At 35.2% G+C, this 17,222-nt stretch overlaps 1 protein-coding gene across 1 annotated transcript in view; it reads left to right on the top strand.

The window, feature by feature from the left end:
* LOC113070694 (actin filament-associated protein 1-like 2) overlaps positions 1-17,222 on the top strand; it is a 47,855-nt gene that overhangs the window by 22,079 nt on the left and 8,554 nt on the right. The window contains exons 4-13 of the mRNA XM_026244087.1: positions 2,235-2,331; positions 2,534-2,748; positions 3,878-4,054; positions 4,685-4,777; positions 5,082-5,175; positions 10,005-10,219; positions 11,457-11,560; positions 11,711-11,834; positions 12,737-12,827; positions 15,214-15,383. Coding sequence (XP_026099872.1) covers positions 2,235-2,331; positions 2,534-2,748; positions 3,878-4,054; positions 4,685-4,777; positions 5,082-5,175; positions 10,005-10,219; positions 11,457-11,560; positions 11,711-11,834; positions 12,737-12,827; positions 15,214-15,383 — 1,380 coding nt within the window. The remainder of the gene's footprint in view (positions 1-2,234; positions 2,332-2,533; positions 2,749-3,877; positions 4,055-4,684; positions 4,778-5,081; positions 5,176-10,004; positions 10,220-11,456; positions 11,561-11,710; positions 11,835-12,736; positions 12,828-15,213; positions 15,384-17,222) is intronic.

Here is a 17,222-nt window from a genome sequence, read left to right as displayed (position 1 = left end):
ATGATGCATTTTCATGGAATGGTGGTTTGCTCCCTCTTTAAAGTCCAAATGGGCTGCATACTGCAATTCACATCTGCAATTCACATCTACTCCTTTCATAGTTTTTCTTTTCTAGCTCCGTACATTTTTTGGTTCTTATCATTTCAATCCTTTTAGCTTTTGGCTTCCCTTACAAATGTGTTCCATTCTTGCATCTATATTTCTTTCTTGGTCTCTATCCCTCGATCCCTCACATACCCTTGAAAACACAAAAACTCCTTTCATCTTTCATTCACAGATATGTGTCTGATCCCCAGAGCTGTACAGGCTGTGCTCCCAAACCCAACCATGCCTCCCCCAGCAGCCCGAGAGGGGAATCAGAAAGAACCAAAATGCAGGAGATAAAAGAGAAGAAACACTAAGAAAAGATTTAATTAACATTCTGAAATTCTGCAGTCAAACACCCACCTTCCAACAAACAGACACTGAACTGATCATGGGATATAAAGGCATTAATAACACACATCTGTTTTAGTCTGTTGTTGATAATAATGGTTAAGTGTGTCATTTTTATGCTAAAATGCTTTTCACGACCCTAGATAGAAGTACACCAATTATTGTCTATTTTTATATAGATAGGTATTATACTATTATAGTACTTATTTATATTTTGAATTAGCCTTTATTTTTATATTTTCAGTTAACAAAGTGTACCGTAGTTGTAATCATTTTGTTATGTGCTTTTGTTATTTTATTAGTTTTTTAAATGTTTAATTTTTTTGTTTTAGTGTTTGTAACTTTAGTACTTCAACAACAAGTCAACATTTCACATTTTTAAGTTTTTATGAGCTTCGGTTTTTCATTTAATATTTATATTTTATTTGAACTTTATGTCAGTCGATGAAAACTATTTTTTATAGTTTTAGTTAACACCTAATGAGAGTTGTGGCTTATTACATTTAAATTCGCATTTAATTTATTTGGTTTTGGAAACCTGTTTGCAAACAGTCATTATTCTTGCAGTTCTGGTTTATGGTGAAGATATTGATTCATCCGAAAGACTAAAATATTCTGAATCACTTCACTAGCTTGAGCTTGTCTTAACCATGTTTTAATTACATTCAATTGTGCTTCAGTAAAAACTTTTTTTTTAATTATTATTATTTTCTTGAATTGATGCCAATGCATTTCCCAAGAAAATTATTTATATTGACTCTTAAAGAGATAAGATAAGGTAAAGTTAGGACCCATGGGAATTGAAGAGTACAGGACTTGAAAAATTCTGCTTTTGCCTTTTTTTTTTTTTACTCTCGGAAGGCTTTTTTTCAGTGCTACCGATTTGCCTTCAATGTCCGACTACAAATTACTGACCCCAGTGCCGACCACAGCCATTGTCCTTCAGCTGTGCTCCTCTAGAACAGTCTGCACCAGACTCTCTTAAACACTGTGGACTGACTGACCCTTAGGACAACTAAAAACATACTCTCTCTCTCTCTCTTCCCATAATTGCAGAGCTGCATTTAAACTCAGGGTTTTGAGCTCCATATCAGAAAGATATCATCTCTGTTTTGTTTTCCTCAGATACGATGCTTCTCATGTGCAGAAGCAGGTGATCACGCTGTCCTGCTGTGCTGTTGTCATTTCTGGTTGTGTGGTTACCCTGAGCAGCTCATGTGAATGTGTCCCGATTGATCAGGGTGCAGATTTTGGTTGTGTGGTCTTCACTGTGGCTTAATGAGTTAGAACTTTGCCTGGGCAGCATATAGCTCTTTATATCAGGGCTGTTCTTATCATGAGGATGTTCATAACTTTATATTTTCTACCTTCTTCCCCATTTTGATGCTCAGATTGAACTTCAGCAAGTTGTCTTCATCTAGATAACGAGTTGCTGCCATGTGTGTGTGTGTGTGTGTGTGTGTGTGTGTGTGTGTATATATATATATATATATATATATATATATATATATAGATAGATATAGATATAGATATAGATATATGTGTGTGTCAGTAATTTTTATTTTTTGAAAGAAACAATCATTTTATTGATCAAGGAAGCATTACATATATCCATAAATCAGTAAAAATATTTATAATATTTCAAAAGGTTTATATTTCAAATAAATGCTGTTCTATTAAACCTTTATTCATCTAAGATGAATCCAGATAAAATAACATTTTGAAATGTTTTTAAATAGAAAACAGTCAATTAAATTTTTACTGTGTGTGTTTGTGTGTGTGTGTGTGTGTGTTCTCAGTCTATGAGTCCTGCTGTTCCCCCACATGCCCCATGTTTAGAGGACGAGGACTGTTACGAGGTAGCAGAACCGTTTGTTCTGGCCAGTCAGTCTACAGGTCAGTGTGACTACTATAAGACATAACAGCTCATTAACATTTTTAAAGGGATAGTTCACCCAAAAATGGAATTCTGTCATTTGCTCACCTCATATCATTCCAAACCTCCCTACTTACTTTCTTTTATAGGATGAGACAATTCAGCAGTCTAATGAAAAAACTGACATTCTCATGTAATGCTAAATACCTGTCTTTGCCTCAGATAAGGTGGATTCAGACAGCAGTCACTACGAGTCGTATGGTGAGGAGGATGATGAAGAGTTTGTGAAGGACAGAGCTCACTACATCCAGTGGAGCTCCTCTCAGCCGTGTTTAAGACCTGTGCCAGAGTCACGCATCTGTGGCTACCTCTGGAAGAAGAAGTGGCTGGGTCAGTGGACGCGCCAGCTCTTCATTATTAAGCACAACTCACTACTGGTAAGAGCTTTAATATCACTCTTTTCCAAATGGCTTTGCTTTTCTGTCTACACATGGATGTGCTCTTAGGTAGTACGTTATACATCCAGTTAAAATCATGCTACAAAGTATGCATGACACAAATTGAGTATTTGAAGGATTTAATACACCGACATGTCACATCTGTCTTTCAGAGCAATATCAAATCTTAAAAAAAAAAATTCAAGTGACAGAATAACAGGAAAAGTCAAAAACCAGCTTTTTATTTGGTCACGGTGTAATTTGATGAACACCATAGCTAAGACACTGATTTAAAGCATTTATCCTGGGCAGCTACTTTGTTTCGAGTTACATAGCCAACCATACAAATATTGTTTTTAATACTTTACTAATACACACAGTAGTTTCCTGAGAAGTTTAATTTTAGCATGTTGCTAAGCTAACAACTCCTTACTCTAAAATGCACAAAAAACACATAACACTCACACATATTTTATGTGATTGTCACAGTCTCTGAAAAAAAAATGTGCTCAATTCTATTAAATGTGCACCTTTAATGTACTTGAAATTTGCATAATTAAAATTATGTTTTTTTATTTTGTTTTTTAAACTGTACTTGCAGATAATATGATTTCAAATGAAAGAAAATGCCACCTTAATGTACTGAAATTATTTTGATGTTGACTAACATACTTAAGCACATGTAAAGTATTTGATTATATTTTTAACTGTAGTGTTATTAAATTTAACATATACCAATGCAACTTCATCCATACCAATGTATAATTACAAATATATTTAAATACATGGCATACATATTTTGATGGAAATGACACTGAAGTATATTACCATAAATGCTTATTAGTACATTCAGCAGTACACTTTAAACATATTTCAACAGACAATAAAACTAATTATAAAACTACTTAAGTAATTAAGTTCTATTTAAGTGGTTAAAAAAGCACTAATGAAAATAACACTTTAATTATGAAGTATCATTTAATTTTAACTAAAATGCAGTTAAATGTCTGAAAACATTACTTTCACTTCACACTTCATTTTTTCATTTCATTTTTGAAAGTATATTTATCCCTAATAAATACTCTTTTAAGTAACTGTACAGTATATAATATATATTTTCCCCTGGTAGTGTTTTAAGTGTGCTAAAGACCTGCAACCTCTGCTGGAGCTAAACCTCACGGGTTGCTACGTGGTCTACAAGTCCAATCACAGTAAGAAGATGCAGCACCAGCTGAAGGTGGTGGCCGGTGCTGAAACCATTATCTTGGGCTTCCAGAGCAGCACGCAGGCCGAAGAGTGGAGGAAGGTCTGACCAATCTAAACACACTTACAATTATCTTAAACTGAAAGGGATAGTTCACCCCAAAATGCAAAATTTGTCATCATTTACTCACCCTAAATATGTTGCAAAACTGTATGGCTTTCTTTCCTCTGCTAAACACAAAAGAAGATATTTTGAAGAATGATAGTAACCAAACAGTTGACGGTAGCCATTGACTTCAATAGTATGGAAAAAATACAATGGAGAAAATTCATACAGGTTTGGAACAACTTGAGTAAATTATGACAAAATTTTCATTTTTGGGTAAACTATACCTTTCAAGTTGTGATTAAATGGAAGTAGTGACAGAGGTTTTCTTCCTTATTGTGTTGTTCATTACTGTAATGATTAATGTACGGTGAGACTTGTTTCTATGCATTGTTTGTAACGTGGCTTTACGCTCAAAAATGGAGGCAGATTAATGTGAGCTCAAAATAATTTTTTTAAATCAAACAAATGCACAGATATGATATTGTTTACAATAAGATCTATAACATGCATTTAAAAAATAGATGATGTGATTTTTTTTCCCATTATTACTTTAACCTGTAAACAACCTGATGTGCTTTTTTTTCCTTTTTCTTTTCTTTTTTTTTTTGTATGTCTTATTTGTAGATAATAGAAGAAGTGAGCGGCTCCTCGTATTATGAGCCTGAATCCCAAAGCTCTTCATCCATCCTGAGGAGCGAGAGGCTGCACTCTTGCAGGGTAAATCATGCCACCTTTTGCTATCTATGTTAACGACATTATCAATTGCAATGGACACAGCAAGAGAGTAACAGCATAACTTCATTTCTCTGAATGAGATGTTACAGATGTCACATCTATTCCACAGAGTATCTTTCATGAATCTCCTGCTGGCCTGAGCCATGTACTAAATTTATTAACACAAAGTCTTGTGTCCCATCCTAAGCCAATTTGTAGATAAAGGACTGATTACCTGTCCTGGAGAACATTTTAGGCTTTCTAATGTCATTTAGTGAGTTCTTACAATCTCTCTTTCTTGCTTTAGTCAAGTACTGTCCTCCATACGGACTCGGATGAAGAGAAAATCTCAAGTCTTCCGTCTGCAGTTAGCATTGTGGAAATCAAAGACAAAGACCTAGGTGAGCAGACATACTTGCATTTGCAACTAAGAAGGTTGTTAGAGCCATGGCCTAGTGGTTAGGCATTCAGCTGTGATGCACATGCAGGACATGTGGGTTTGAGTCCTGCTTGCAACATTTCTCAATGAAAGCTCAAAAATGAAAGTCGAAGTAAGTGCATGGCATGAATTTTATTTCTTTAGGGAGTAACTGGATGATGAAAAGCATTTATATCATTTAAACAAGCCTTTAGATACCCGTTAAACATTTAAATTTACGAACTTCACAAACACCGACAAAAAATGCTTTAGCAGAGCACATTTCGAGTTCCCTACTGATTACTGTGTTTACTTCCCTTTTGTTCATGTTTTAAACTCTTTATTTATGTTTAAAAATTCCATAAAATGATTACTTTTTTGCACTTTCAAGTTGCCATATAAATTGTTTGTTTATTTTATTTTTTTAACTGAACTTTTTTTTTCAAATTGAAAATTTTTCAGTTTACTTCTAATTATTTTTGTCAATATTTTGTTAAACAAATATACACTGAACATAATTATAAACGCAACACTTTTGTTTTTGCCCCCATTTTTCATAAACTGAAATCAAAGATCTAAGACTTTTTCTATGTACACAAAAGGACTATTTTTCTGAAATATTGTTCACAAATCTGTCTAAATCTGTGTTAGTGAGCACTTCTCTTTTGCTGAGATAATCCATCCTCCTCAAAGGTGTGGCATATCAAGATGCTGATTAGACAGTATGATTATTGCACAGGTGTGCCTTAGGCTGGCCACAATAAAAGGGCACTCTAAAATGTGCAATTTTACTCTATTGGGTGGTCCGGGGGAGGGGGGGGGGGCTTAGCAAAAACTAGTCAGTATCTGGTGTGACCTCCATCTGCCTCACGCAGTGCAAAACATCTCCTTCACATAGAGTTGATCAGGTTGTTGATTGTGGCCCGTGGGATGTTGGTCCACTCCTCTTCAATGGCTGTGCGAGGTTGCTGGATATTGGCAGGAACTGGAAAACGCTGTCGTATATACCGATCCAGATCATCCCAAACATGCTCAATGGGTGATATGTCTGGTGAGTATGCTGGCCATGCAAGAACTGGGATGTTTTCAGCTTCCAGGCATTGTGTACAGATCCTTGCAACATGGGATGTGCATTATCATGCTGCAACATGAGGGGATGGTCGTGGATGAATGGCACAGCAATGGGCCTCAGGATCTCGTCACGGTATCTCTGTGCATTTAAATTGCCATCAATAAAATGCACCTGTGTTCGTTGTCCATAACATACACCTGCCCATACCATAACCCCACCGCCACCATGGGCCACTCGATCCACAACATTGACAATGCTATACATGCTGTCTGTCATCTGCCCTGTACAGTGAAAATCGGGATTCATGCGTGAAGAGAATACCTCTCCAAAGTGCCAGATTCCATTGAATGTGCGCATTTGCCCACACAAGTTGGTTACAACAACGAACTACTGTCAAGTCGAGACCCCGATGAGGACGACGAGCATGAAGATGAGTTTCCCTGAGACGGTTTCTGACAGTTTGTGCAGAAATTATTTGGTTATGCAAACTGCTTGTTGCAGCAGCTGTCCGGGTCGCTGGTCTCAGACGACCTTGGAGGTGAAGATGCTGGTTGTGGAGGTCCTGGGCTGGTGTGGTGACACGTGGTCTACGGTTGTGAGGCCGGTTGGATATACTGCCAAATGCTCTGAAACACCTTTGAAGATGGCTTTTAACATTCAATTCACGGTCAACAACTCTGGTAGATATTCCTACAGTCAGCATGCCAATTGCACGCTCCCTCAAAACGACATCTGTGGCATTGTGCTGTGTGATAAAACTGCACATTTTAGAGTGGCCTTTTATTGTGGCCAGCCTAAGGCACACCTGTGCAATAATCATGCTGTCTAATCAGCATCTGGATATGCCACACCTGTGAGGAGGATGGATTATCTCAGCAAAGGAGAAGTGCTCACTAACACAGATTTAGACAGATTTGTGAAGAATATTTGAGAGAAATAGGCCTTTTGTGTACATAGAAAGAGTCTTAGATCTTTGAGTTCAGCTTATGAAAAATGGTGGCAAAAACAAAAGTGTTGCATTTATAAATTTGTTCAGTGTAAATATGATATGCTTGTATTATTTAGTATAATTAAATTATATAAAACATTTGAATTCAAGATGATATTAAAAATGTGATATCAAAAAACCCATATCAGTTGACCACGATTTTGCAAGTCAGTTCACTCTTCAGCCATACGGTATTTGCTAGTTCAGACATCTAAAGCCAACTCCTATCTACCTTTGTGTACCTTTCTGTCGTGGGTCCACTCTCAGTCAAATTCATGTTCCAGGAGGGTCTCCCTCTGTCAAAATCATGTTCTGGCAAGATCACTTTAATCTGCAGACTTCAAAAGAAAACCATGGTAACAATGTAAAAGTATGTAAAAGTAGCTTCTGATGGCAGCTACAGTGATATAAATGCTAATGGGTTCTTTAATGTATAGGGCGGGACCTATTCTGCCATATTGTGCGTTTTAGTTTCTCACCTTCATAATAACACATGTAGACCATCTTGGTATAAATACAGTATTTGGCTTTGTGATGTCAGCCATAAAGGAAAGTTGTTTTAGAGGAGAAATTAGGTTATTTCAATTGTGCATCCAAACCACTTCCATTACATCACGACTTTAAACACACAAGTCAACCAAGTTATGATTCATTGCATTTTGATAAAGAATTATGAAGGCAATATTTTAGCGGTTATGAATCATTCACCATTATATCAGAAACAAATTTAAAAAATGTAAATAGTGTCTGGTTTGATTTTATTGAGTGTTTAATGGCTACATTTCCCACAGGTCTTTGTTGTCATTCCATAACCTAATGCTGTTTCTAATTAAAGACGTGTACCAACAGCATATGCTTTATGCTCCATATGTGGAGAAGGTCTGCATATGTTACATCTGTGCTAGTGCTGCTTTTAGCACACTGTGGCATTGTTCACTCGCTAGTGTTTTGGTGTTATTCATTAGGGGCTAAATTCACTGCGTGCCGCACAGGACACAGGGCTGGGTGTTTTCCACACTGTGCCATTGTCTGTGGACAGATTCCTGTGAGATTTGATTGTCACCTTTGACACCGGGGTGACAACCACAGCAATGACCTCAGAAGTTTGGTTTGTAAATATACGGGTGAACTTTTTGATAGCGGCTCAGCATTTATGGAAGAAGAGCGTGTATTTGTTTATAAAGCAGGAAAGCTGTTTCTTTTTTGAATGAAGTAAGCGGATGAGATTTTGGAGGAGATCAAAAGTTAAGTTGAAACTTAGAAGTGGCTACATCTTACCACTGGCTGAGAAATGTTATATGTTTTGTTATTGAAAACATGCGCTTGCTGATTAGAGACATGTGTAGATGTCTACTTTATGTTTATCAACAAACAACATGAAAGGGAAACCTTCAAACAAGTTTATTTGTTTATTTATTTACTGCACGAGTGTACTTTGATTGAAGACTCACCAAACTTTAAGCTGAAACTCTGTAGCACTATCATCACTGAACTGAATTACAAAAGTAGATTGTTTAAAATGTTTTGGGTAGATAGGTTAAGTAGATAGTTTAAAAGGTTTGAAAACAATTGTCAGTAAGCAGATAGCACCACCCTAAACAAGTCATGGTTAAGCCAGTGTGTCAAACAAGTGCTCAAACAAGTGTTTTGTTAGCGCCACCGAAACAAAAACAGCATCCCAAATGATGCACTATGCATTTAACTATTTTCTCATGCACTATGTACTCAATCAAAGTGTATGAATTATATAAGGTTATTTTGTCATTCAGCATCGGCGTCTAATAGCCCCTCCCCCTTCAATACGTAATTAAAGCTGTGACAGTTCAGTGCACGAAGTAACCAACATTCCACACTTAATTTTTTCAGGATATTTAAGTGCATTATCTGTGTATTTAAAGTGCACTATTTCTTTTTGGAATTCTCAGTGTGAACACATTAATCACACTGTTTATATTACAAAACTTCACAGAATAGTGCAGAAGTACACAATTTGGGATGCACCTAAAGTCTTTATATTAATATTTATACACTAAATATACAATTTACTGTATTATAAGTTGACTTTTACACTACAGTTTACACTATCAATGGAATTATGCTCATGATTTATATATTACTAGCTCCATTTGCTGTTCGACTTGGTGTTTAAAATGTATTGATTCTGGTAATGGCTTATACTGTAAGAGAAGCAAATATGAATTTACAATTCTCTGACACCTTGGAATAATTATAAATAAAACCAGTCGGTTGTTTATCTGTTTCTGTGTGGGTTAAGTGGAATGTGTATAAAAAAAGATGTAATATTTACACTAAGGTATTTCACCCAAAATCTGACTATAAACTTGAACATGTTTATTTAAAACATAGGCCTAATTACTACATCAAAGAAGCCAATAAAAAGTATTTAATAGACTTGAATACTAAATTACACTTGTTCTTAGTATCTCAATCAAATGATTACAAAAAAGTATTTATAAAAAAGTATGTAATTAACTTTTCTGTAGTGTATGCAAAGTATACCGAAAGTGTAATATTGTTAAGTGTATCTCCGATTTATAAAAAAAATAGACTGAAAGTATACTTGTATTTCAGCTGCAATTGTACAAAATATTTATACATTGTAAATATTAAACACTTTAACTTTAAGCACACCAACAGGTACATTTAAAATGTAATAAGCTATGCAAAAATATAACTGAGTAAACAGATGATTGTGAGGCATGTGGTCACTTGTGTGTCTGTCTGTCCCCAGCGGGCTTCCTGAACGTGCTGATGAACTGTCAGTGGCAGAGTCTGTGGTGTCGGGTGGAGGACGGGGTCCTGAAGATGTATCGGGACGAGGCGTCAGAAGATACCCCTCAATACACTGTTCAGCTCAGAGGGAGTGAGGTGCGACCCGGCCCGGATACAGCACATGCTTACCGCATCACCATCACAAAGCAAGGGGACCAGATGGCTGTACTAGAGGTACGGTAATGATTCGAGACCTGCTTACCGCTCGTGGAGCTCTGTGAAGCTACACAGTTAAAAACGATAACCTGAAACTGTTACCTTAAATAGGTATCTCTAAAAATTGTTTTGTTGTTAAATCATGTATTTGTTCAGTGATGTTCAGTGAAATAATATTTTTGACTTAAAACCTTTTTTTACTATTACTATTTTACTATTTTTATGTTTCTTTTTTTTGGTATGCAGTAGAAGTGTTATTTTAATATTATTTGTATACTCGTACAGTATAAGTTTCAAGTTTTAAAATTTACTTTTGAGGGGTATATTTTTACTTTTTTATATTTCTATTTAGCTTTACTTATTTTTATTTATTTATTTATTTATTTATTAGTAATTTTTGTACTTCAGCTTCAACTTATTTTCAGTTAGTTGCCAAGGCATCATTTCCCATTTCAAATTAAATTTAAAAACTATTTTTAATAGTTTTAACTTTCGTTAACAATCAAAATGCTGTGTAGTAGATGTTGGGTGTCCATCAGCATGAATGAAATCAATCAGATTGATGGGCTGAAATGTTATTATTTCTAAAAATAAATTTTACTGCCCACACATCATTTTATAGGCAAACATCTTCTTTATCAGCATGCAGTATTTTCTTTACTGTGCACATACCTCAGTAGTGCCATGTTTTTTCTACTCACTGAATTGTGATGTTGTGGTAATACAATGTTTTTTAGACATCACATTTTAAACAATACCAAAAAGTACAATAGTGCTTTCATAAAAAAAAAAAAAAAAAATGTTTTGTCATGGTACCATATTGGTACCCAGCGTTCTTTTTGTATCTTTAAGATTGTATTGATAATATTGTTTAATATTGTTTTTTCATATTATTTTTAGTTAACATTTTTGTAATTTTGTTTTTGTTGTGTGTTTTAGTGGTTATTGTTTTTTTAAATATATAGTTTATGGTTTCTTTGATTGTTTTTTCTGCAACTAGCTATAATAAAGTAAATATATATATATATTTTTCAGTTAATGTTTATTTTATTTCAAGTAACAATTGTAATCATCAGTTTAGTGTTTTTTTCTGTACTTTTGTGCATGTACCTCATCCTATATGAAACTGAAGCAGTATCACAATACAGTACAGCAACAGTTATGACGTGGTCTATTTTGATTTCTTGTTGTGGTGAGCTGTTGTCACTATAGTTTGAAGGACTGTCGATGTTATTCTTTGTGTGTGAATGTGCAGGTGAGTTGTGCAGATGATAAAGAGCAGTGGGTTCAGCTCCTGCAGGATGGGAGTTCAACTGCAGCTGGATCTGCATATCAACACACCAGCCATGAGTCGCTGAGGTACACACACACACACACACACACACACACACATGCTGTCTGTCTACTGCCAGTATTCCATATGAACCGAGCATGAACTACACACACTCACAGAAATACTCACATTCTTTCCCGTCCTCGTTCCATTCTTCTGTTTCCTCTGTTCCTCAGTGGTCTGAAAAGCCGCAGGTTTCCCACCTCAAACATGTACATGGATGACCCCTTTCAGCAGCTGTGTGGTCCATCAGTCCAGCCGCAGCCCATCTATTCAAACTCCTCCATCCTAGAGCACATGGTACGGTCCAGCAGAGAGAAGTGTATTCTGTTTAGTTCTGTTTACAGCTTAGTTAAGTTACATATAACCAGTTCATTTTTAATGGTCAGAACGATTTTATTTGAAAGAAATTAATGCTTTTTATACAACAATGATATTTTGATCAAAAGTGACAGTAAAGACATTTATAATGTTACAAAAGGTTTCAGTTTCAGATAAATGCTGTTCTTTTGAACTGAATCTTTCTACTTGTTCATATCAGTTTCCACATACAAAAAAAAACTGTAGCAGCATAACTGTTTTCTTTTCAGCATCAAATCTGCATATTATTATTATTATTATTATTATTATTTCTGAAGGATCACTGGAGACTAGAGTAATGATGCTGAAAATTCAGCTTTGCATCACAGGAATAAATTACATTCTTCACTGTATTTTTTCATCAGACAAATAAAGAATTGGCTAAGAGATATAAAAAATTTTTACTGAACCCAAACTTTGGAAATATAGTATATGTGGGAGACACACTTCGTGCCATGTTGGTGATCAGAAAAATTTCTTTTTTTATTTATATTAAATATTTTCAATAGTTTCAACTTTTGTTACTGTTATTTATTTCCACTAAATAGTATAGAAATGGAATGAATGCAATATTGAATGAATGCAAGACAATATTTGAGGCTGCACATTTGGGGATGAAAGATAAAACTTTAGTGACATCAGCCTAAAATGAGAAAGGTTTCAGAACAACTTTTTGATGAAAGACAATATATATATATATATATATATATATATATATATATTAAATGCATGATGTACACTATGATAGCACTGTAAATAGAGTCAGTTTTGATTTGATGTTGTTTTGAATGCATGGACAGTCACTAGCAAACTAGCATATCTGTTCCATCCATTTTTTTCAGTTTGAGAAAGCCTACACTGGTGCAAACGGAGAATCGGTGTCATCCAAGGATTCTGCCAGCTACAGCAATAATGAAATCTTCAGCAACCACAGTGAGTCAGTCATATTACCCCAGCCGCTGATCCCGAGTTGCACTTTTATAAGAAAGCAAGTGCATTAAGATCAAAATATACTGTACATTTATAGTTCTCTCGTTTTATCTGACTTTCTGCCCTTTCTGGTCCCACTCACTCTGTAAAACTTTTTAAACTGCTGTTACTTTCATGGGAATTTTTTTATCCACTCTAACCTCATTGCTTTAGGCAGATCAGCATCCTCATATCTTTCCAGCTCATTATTCTCTAATAAAATCTTTGGGAATACGGTAATGCATTTGTTCAATAAAACGACAGCTGCAAATAGCCGTTGGAAGTTGTAATCTACATTGCCATGTATAGGACAGACCACTCCTGTAACCAAACATAAATTTCACACTTGAGCTCAAAACATGATTAAGAAATACATACGACTGCCCTTACCCTCACTCCCTTTTCCACAGCAAATACTTGACAATTCAGGGGCATATGCTTTTAATTTGAACAGTGCTAAATAATTATATAGTGCCTAGTGCCGGAGCTCAAAGCACAACTTTCCATGCTCTTGCATAACATCGCAGAGCATCATTTTGTGCCGACATGCCTCTTCACTTGTTTTATTTGCTAAAGCCAGTGTGACCCTATGATATTACACTCTTAGACAATGTTTAGATGCACTGATGTTTTCATACACAAACTGACACGATGTGCTGTTTTTATCGCCTTCTATGTATTTGATCATGATTATGGATCTGCTTTCGGTGTTGTTTTTCTCATCAGGTTTATAAAACACAATTTAGCAGGAAATCCCATCTGTGCCAAGTGTGTGTGGTTATGGTCAGTGGAGATATTTGATCGTATTTATCATGGAAACATATACCAAGTGCCATGCAAAATGATATTTATGCTAGGAATGATATAGGAATGGCCTAGTACTATCAGTAGGGCATTTAGAGATATGGATTTTAATTGTGGAAATGAGTTTAGGAGGGAAATCTGATGTAGTCGACATATACTGCTATTTAAAAATCTGGGGTTGGTTTTAATAAAGGAATGAATGCTTACTAAGGCTATATTTAATTGGTCAAAATTCATCAAAACAGTAATATTACTTTAATATAATTAGAGTTTAAAACAAATAAAATATAATTTATGTTGTGATCAAAGCTTCAGTATCATTACTCCAGTCATCAGTGTCACATTTTTTTTTTTTGCGATTTTGCTTGTTATTAATATTATCAATGTTGAATACAGTCGTGCTGCTTATATTTTTGTGGAAACTCTGATAAAAAAAAAAATGCAGGATTGTTTGATGAATAAAAAGTTTAAAAGAACATATTTTATTTGAAATAGAAACGTTATAAATGTCTTTATTGTTGATTTAGTGCATCCTTGCTGTGTTACTGACCCTTGAACTTTTGAATGCTAGTTTATGAGCTGTGTTTAGAGCATGTGAGCGTGTGTACTATAGGGCATGTGAGGTGAGGTCTCTGGACTGTCTCAGCAGAGGAGGGCAACACTCTCCTGCTCCCATTTTGGTAGGGATCAGCGGCGGCTGGTGCTTTTTTCTCCATTGTGGTTTGGAAGCAGTGCAGGGATGTAGCCTTGTGGTGTACACACACACACACACACACACACATCCTCAGAATATCATGTTTTCTTTTTGAACCCAACTTTCCAGAGCATGCTCTACTCAGAGAGGCGATTAAGAGAGATTGAGTAGAAAAGTGAATCAACGTCCACAACGCTCTTAAAACACTTTCCATGCTCAAATTATTTTAATATGCCTATTAACAATGTCCGACAGCGGACACGCATGCATCAGAGGGGAATTCTGTATTTGTATCTTTGTTTTCTGGAAGTCATGAAGATTTCCAGACATCGTCATCTCAGCTGATGCGCAGTGATTACAGCTGGATTGGAAAGTACACAAACAACTCGGCTTACAAGTTAATATCAAAGTGGTTGGCTTTTATACAAAAACAATTGCATAAAATACAGTTCCCAAATTTTGATTTTTGTTACTGTTTAATTTATTAAAATGTTCAAAAGTGACGGTAAAGACTTTTATAATGTAAAAAAAAAAAAAAGTAAAACTTTTATAATGTTAAAATGTCAAATAATTTAACTTCCTGTTCATTAAACAATTCTTACAATGCCTCACAATAATAATAATAAAGAAGGAATGTTTCGTAAGCAGCAAATCAGCATATGACTCTGAAGACGGGAATAAATGACATTATTAAAATATATTCAAATAGAAAAGGTATTTAAAGTTAATTCAGTAATATTTCACAATATTCGTTTCTGTTTTTGCTGTATTTTGATCAAATAAATGCAGCCTTGGTGCATTATGAGACTTGGTGATTGGTAGTGTATATTACATGTGTTTTTGTGTTTTTAGATACAAAACTGTTTGAGATTGAGAGGGGTGTGCAGAAGCTGGACCTGACAGGAAAGAGACGGGTGCAGTTGCGAGCGGGGTCAGAGGTCAACCTCATGAGCATGGGGACGAAACCAGCTAAACGCAATTCCTTCAGACGCTCCCTCGCTTTCTGCACTGAGCGAGCACAGGTAACTTCCCACAGTACACACACAGAGCAGTGTACTAACATTTGTTTTGTTTTTTCAACGCAATCTTTATTGCTTTAGTTTTGTTTAACGATATTCCCACGATAACCTTAACCTGGTAACCTGGTAACACCATAGTATTTTGTAAGGGCTGATAATAGCAGGAGGTGACTGAACCGCTGAGGTTTTATTACACTGCCACCTGATGTTTGTATCGTGTAACTGCAACACTTTTCAACAAGCAGATGTTGATTTGTAAGATCAGTTAATTACATGAGACAATGAAGAGATTATTTTGTTTTGGGTCATTTTTTTATTATTCTTTCAGTATTTTTCAATATATTCAGTATTTTGTTCCAAATTAAAAGATTTTGGGCTACTTGTCCTGTTTGTTTGGTGCTTTGTTTGTTGGTTGTTGCTGGCGTTGCGAGTTCAGTAATTACAGTGGGTTGGATTGAGAGCCACTTCCTCCCAGAGGAGCAGAGAATAAAGCTCAGATAAGAGCTGTTTAGCCCACCATTACACCCTGCTTCATCAAGTGGAGGAGTCTGATGAAGACTCTTGTCTGAGTCATTTAGGATATTTCAACATTTGAATCCTTTAAAAGGAAATGCACTGTAAGAAAAAATACACCATATCTACTCAATAAAAATGAGGCAACAGATTACAAGCAATATTATTAATTAAATTTCACACGGTTTAGTATTGAGTAAATATTAATTAAATGAGACCCTTAATAGTTATTCATTTAATATGAGTAGATTTGAATAGAAAACAGCACAGAATTAAGTATAACCCAAACAAAAATATTGAGTTGTTTTGAAAAGGATAAACTCCCTAATGTGTAAATAGTACTAATAAAAATTAATTAGATTCTACATATCATAATTGAGTAATCATCATCTACATTAATCTGCACATTGATTTGAATTTAATCAATCAAATTAATTAAATCTAAATATTCCTTTTTTATGAATAATATGGCCCAGAAAGTACAGAACTTAAATACTCAAATAAGAATTTTATTAACAATTCACTTTTGTGCTTTAGACACATTGTAGCAAATCGTTGTACACTGCAACCACAGTCTCATTTCAAGCCAGAAGTTGGATCTTGCATTTTAAACCAGACATTTTAAAAGGACAGAATGCTGACTTTAAACTATTTTGTAAAAACAAAAATAAATGACATACAGAATGGTGGTGATGTGTCTATAAACCTGTTTCCATGCTTTCTCACCTCACATCCCACTAAACGAAAATACTCCAGAGGTGCATGTACCAAAAAAAGCAGAAAAGTGTAATTTGTACAGAGTAATAAACATTTCGTACTTTGAACTAGAAATCTCACTGACATTCGTGGGATAAGAGTCCAAATCAGTGCTTACTTACAAACATAACACTTTCAGATGTGTAATTCCCAAGCTCTGTAGAATCTAAACATTGTGTAGCAAATCATGTACACTGCAACTACGGTCTCTTTTTTCAAGCCAGAAGTTTGCTCAAGCATTTCAAACTTTTTCAGAACTTTGAAAAGGACAAAATGCTGACTTCAACTTAAAAAAAAAAAAAAAAAGGAGCAATAAAGATCTTAAAGAAAAATACTCCATAATGGCATGTGCCAAAACATAAATAATAAAAGTGCAAATTGTACTGAGTAAAATAGATTTTTACTTTGAATTTACAACAATTGAAATGTACAATATTTTTGGGACAAAACAGTGCCAACTTACAAACATAGCACTTTCAAATGTGCAATTCCCAAGCTCTGTAGAAGATGAACATTGTGTAGCACAAAAGTCTGCACTGCAATACAGTCCCATTTCAAGCCTGAAGTTTGCTC

The sequence above is a fragment of the Carassius auratus genome, unplaced genomic scaffold (genome assembly GCF_003368295.1).
Source record: "Carassius auratus strain Wakin unplaced genomic scaffold, ASM336829v1 scaf_tig00005214, whole genome shotgun sequence".
NCBI lineage: Eukaryota > Metazoa > Chordata > Actinopteri > Cypriniformes > Cyprinidae > Carassius > Carassius auratus.
Note: the sequence above shows the minus strand (reverse complement) of the source record. Positions and strands in the feature narration are given on the sequence as shown.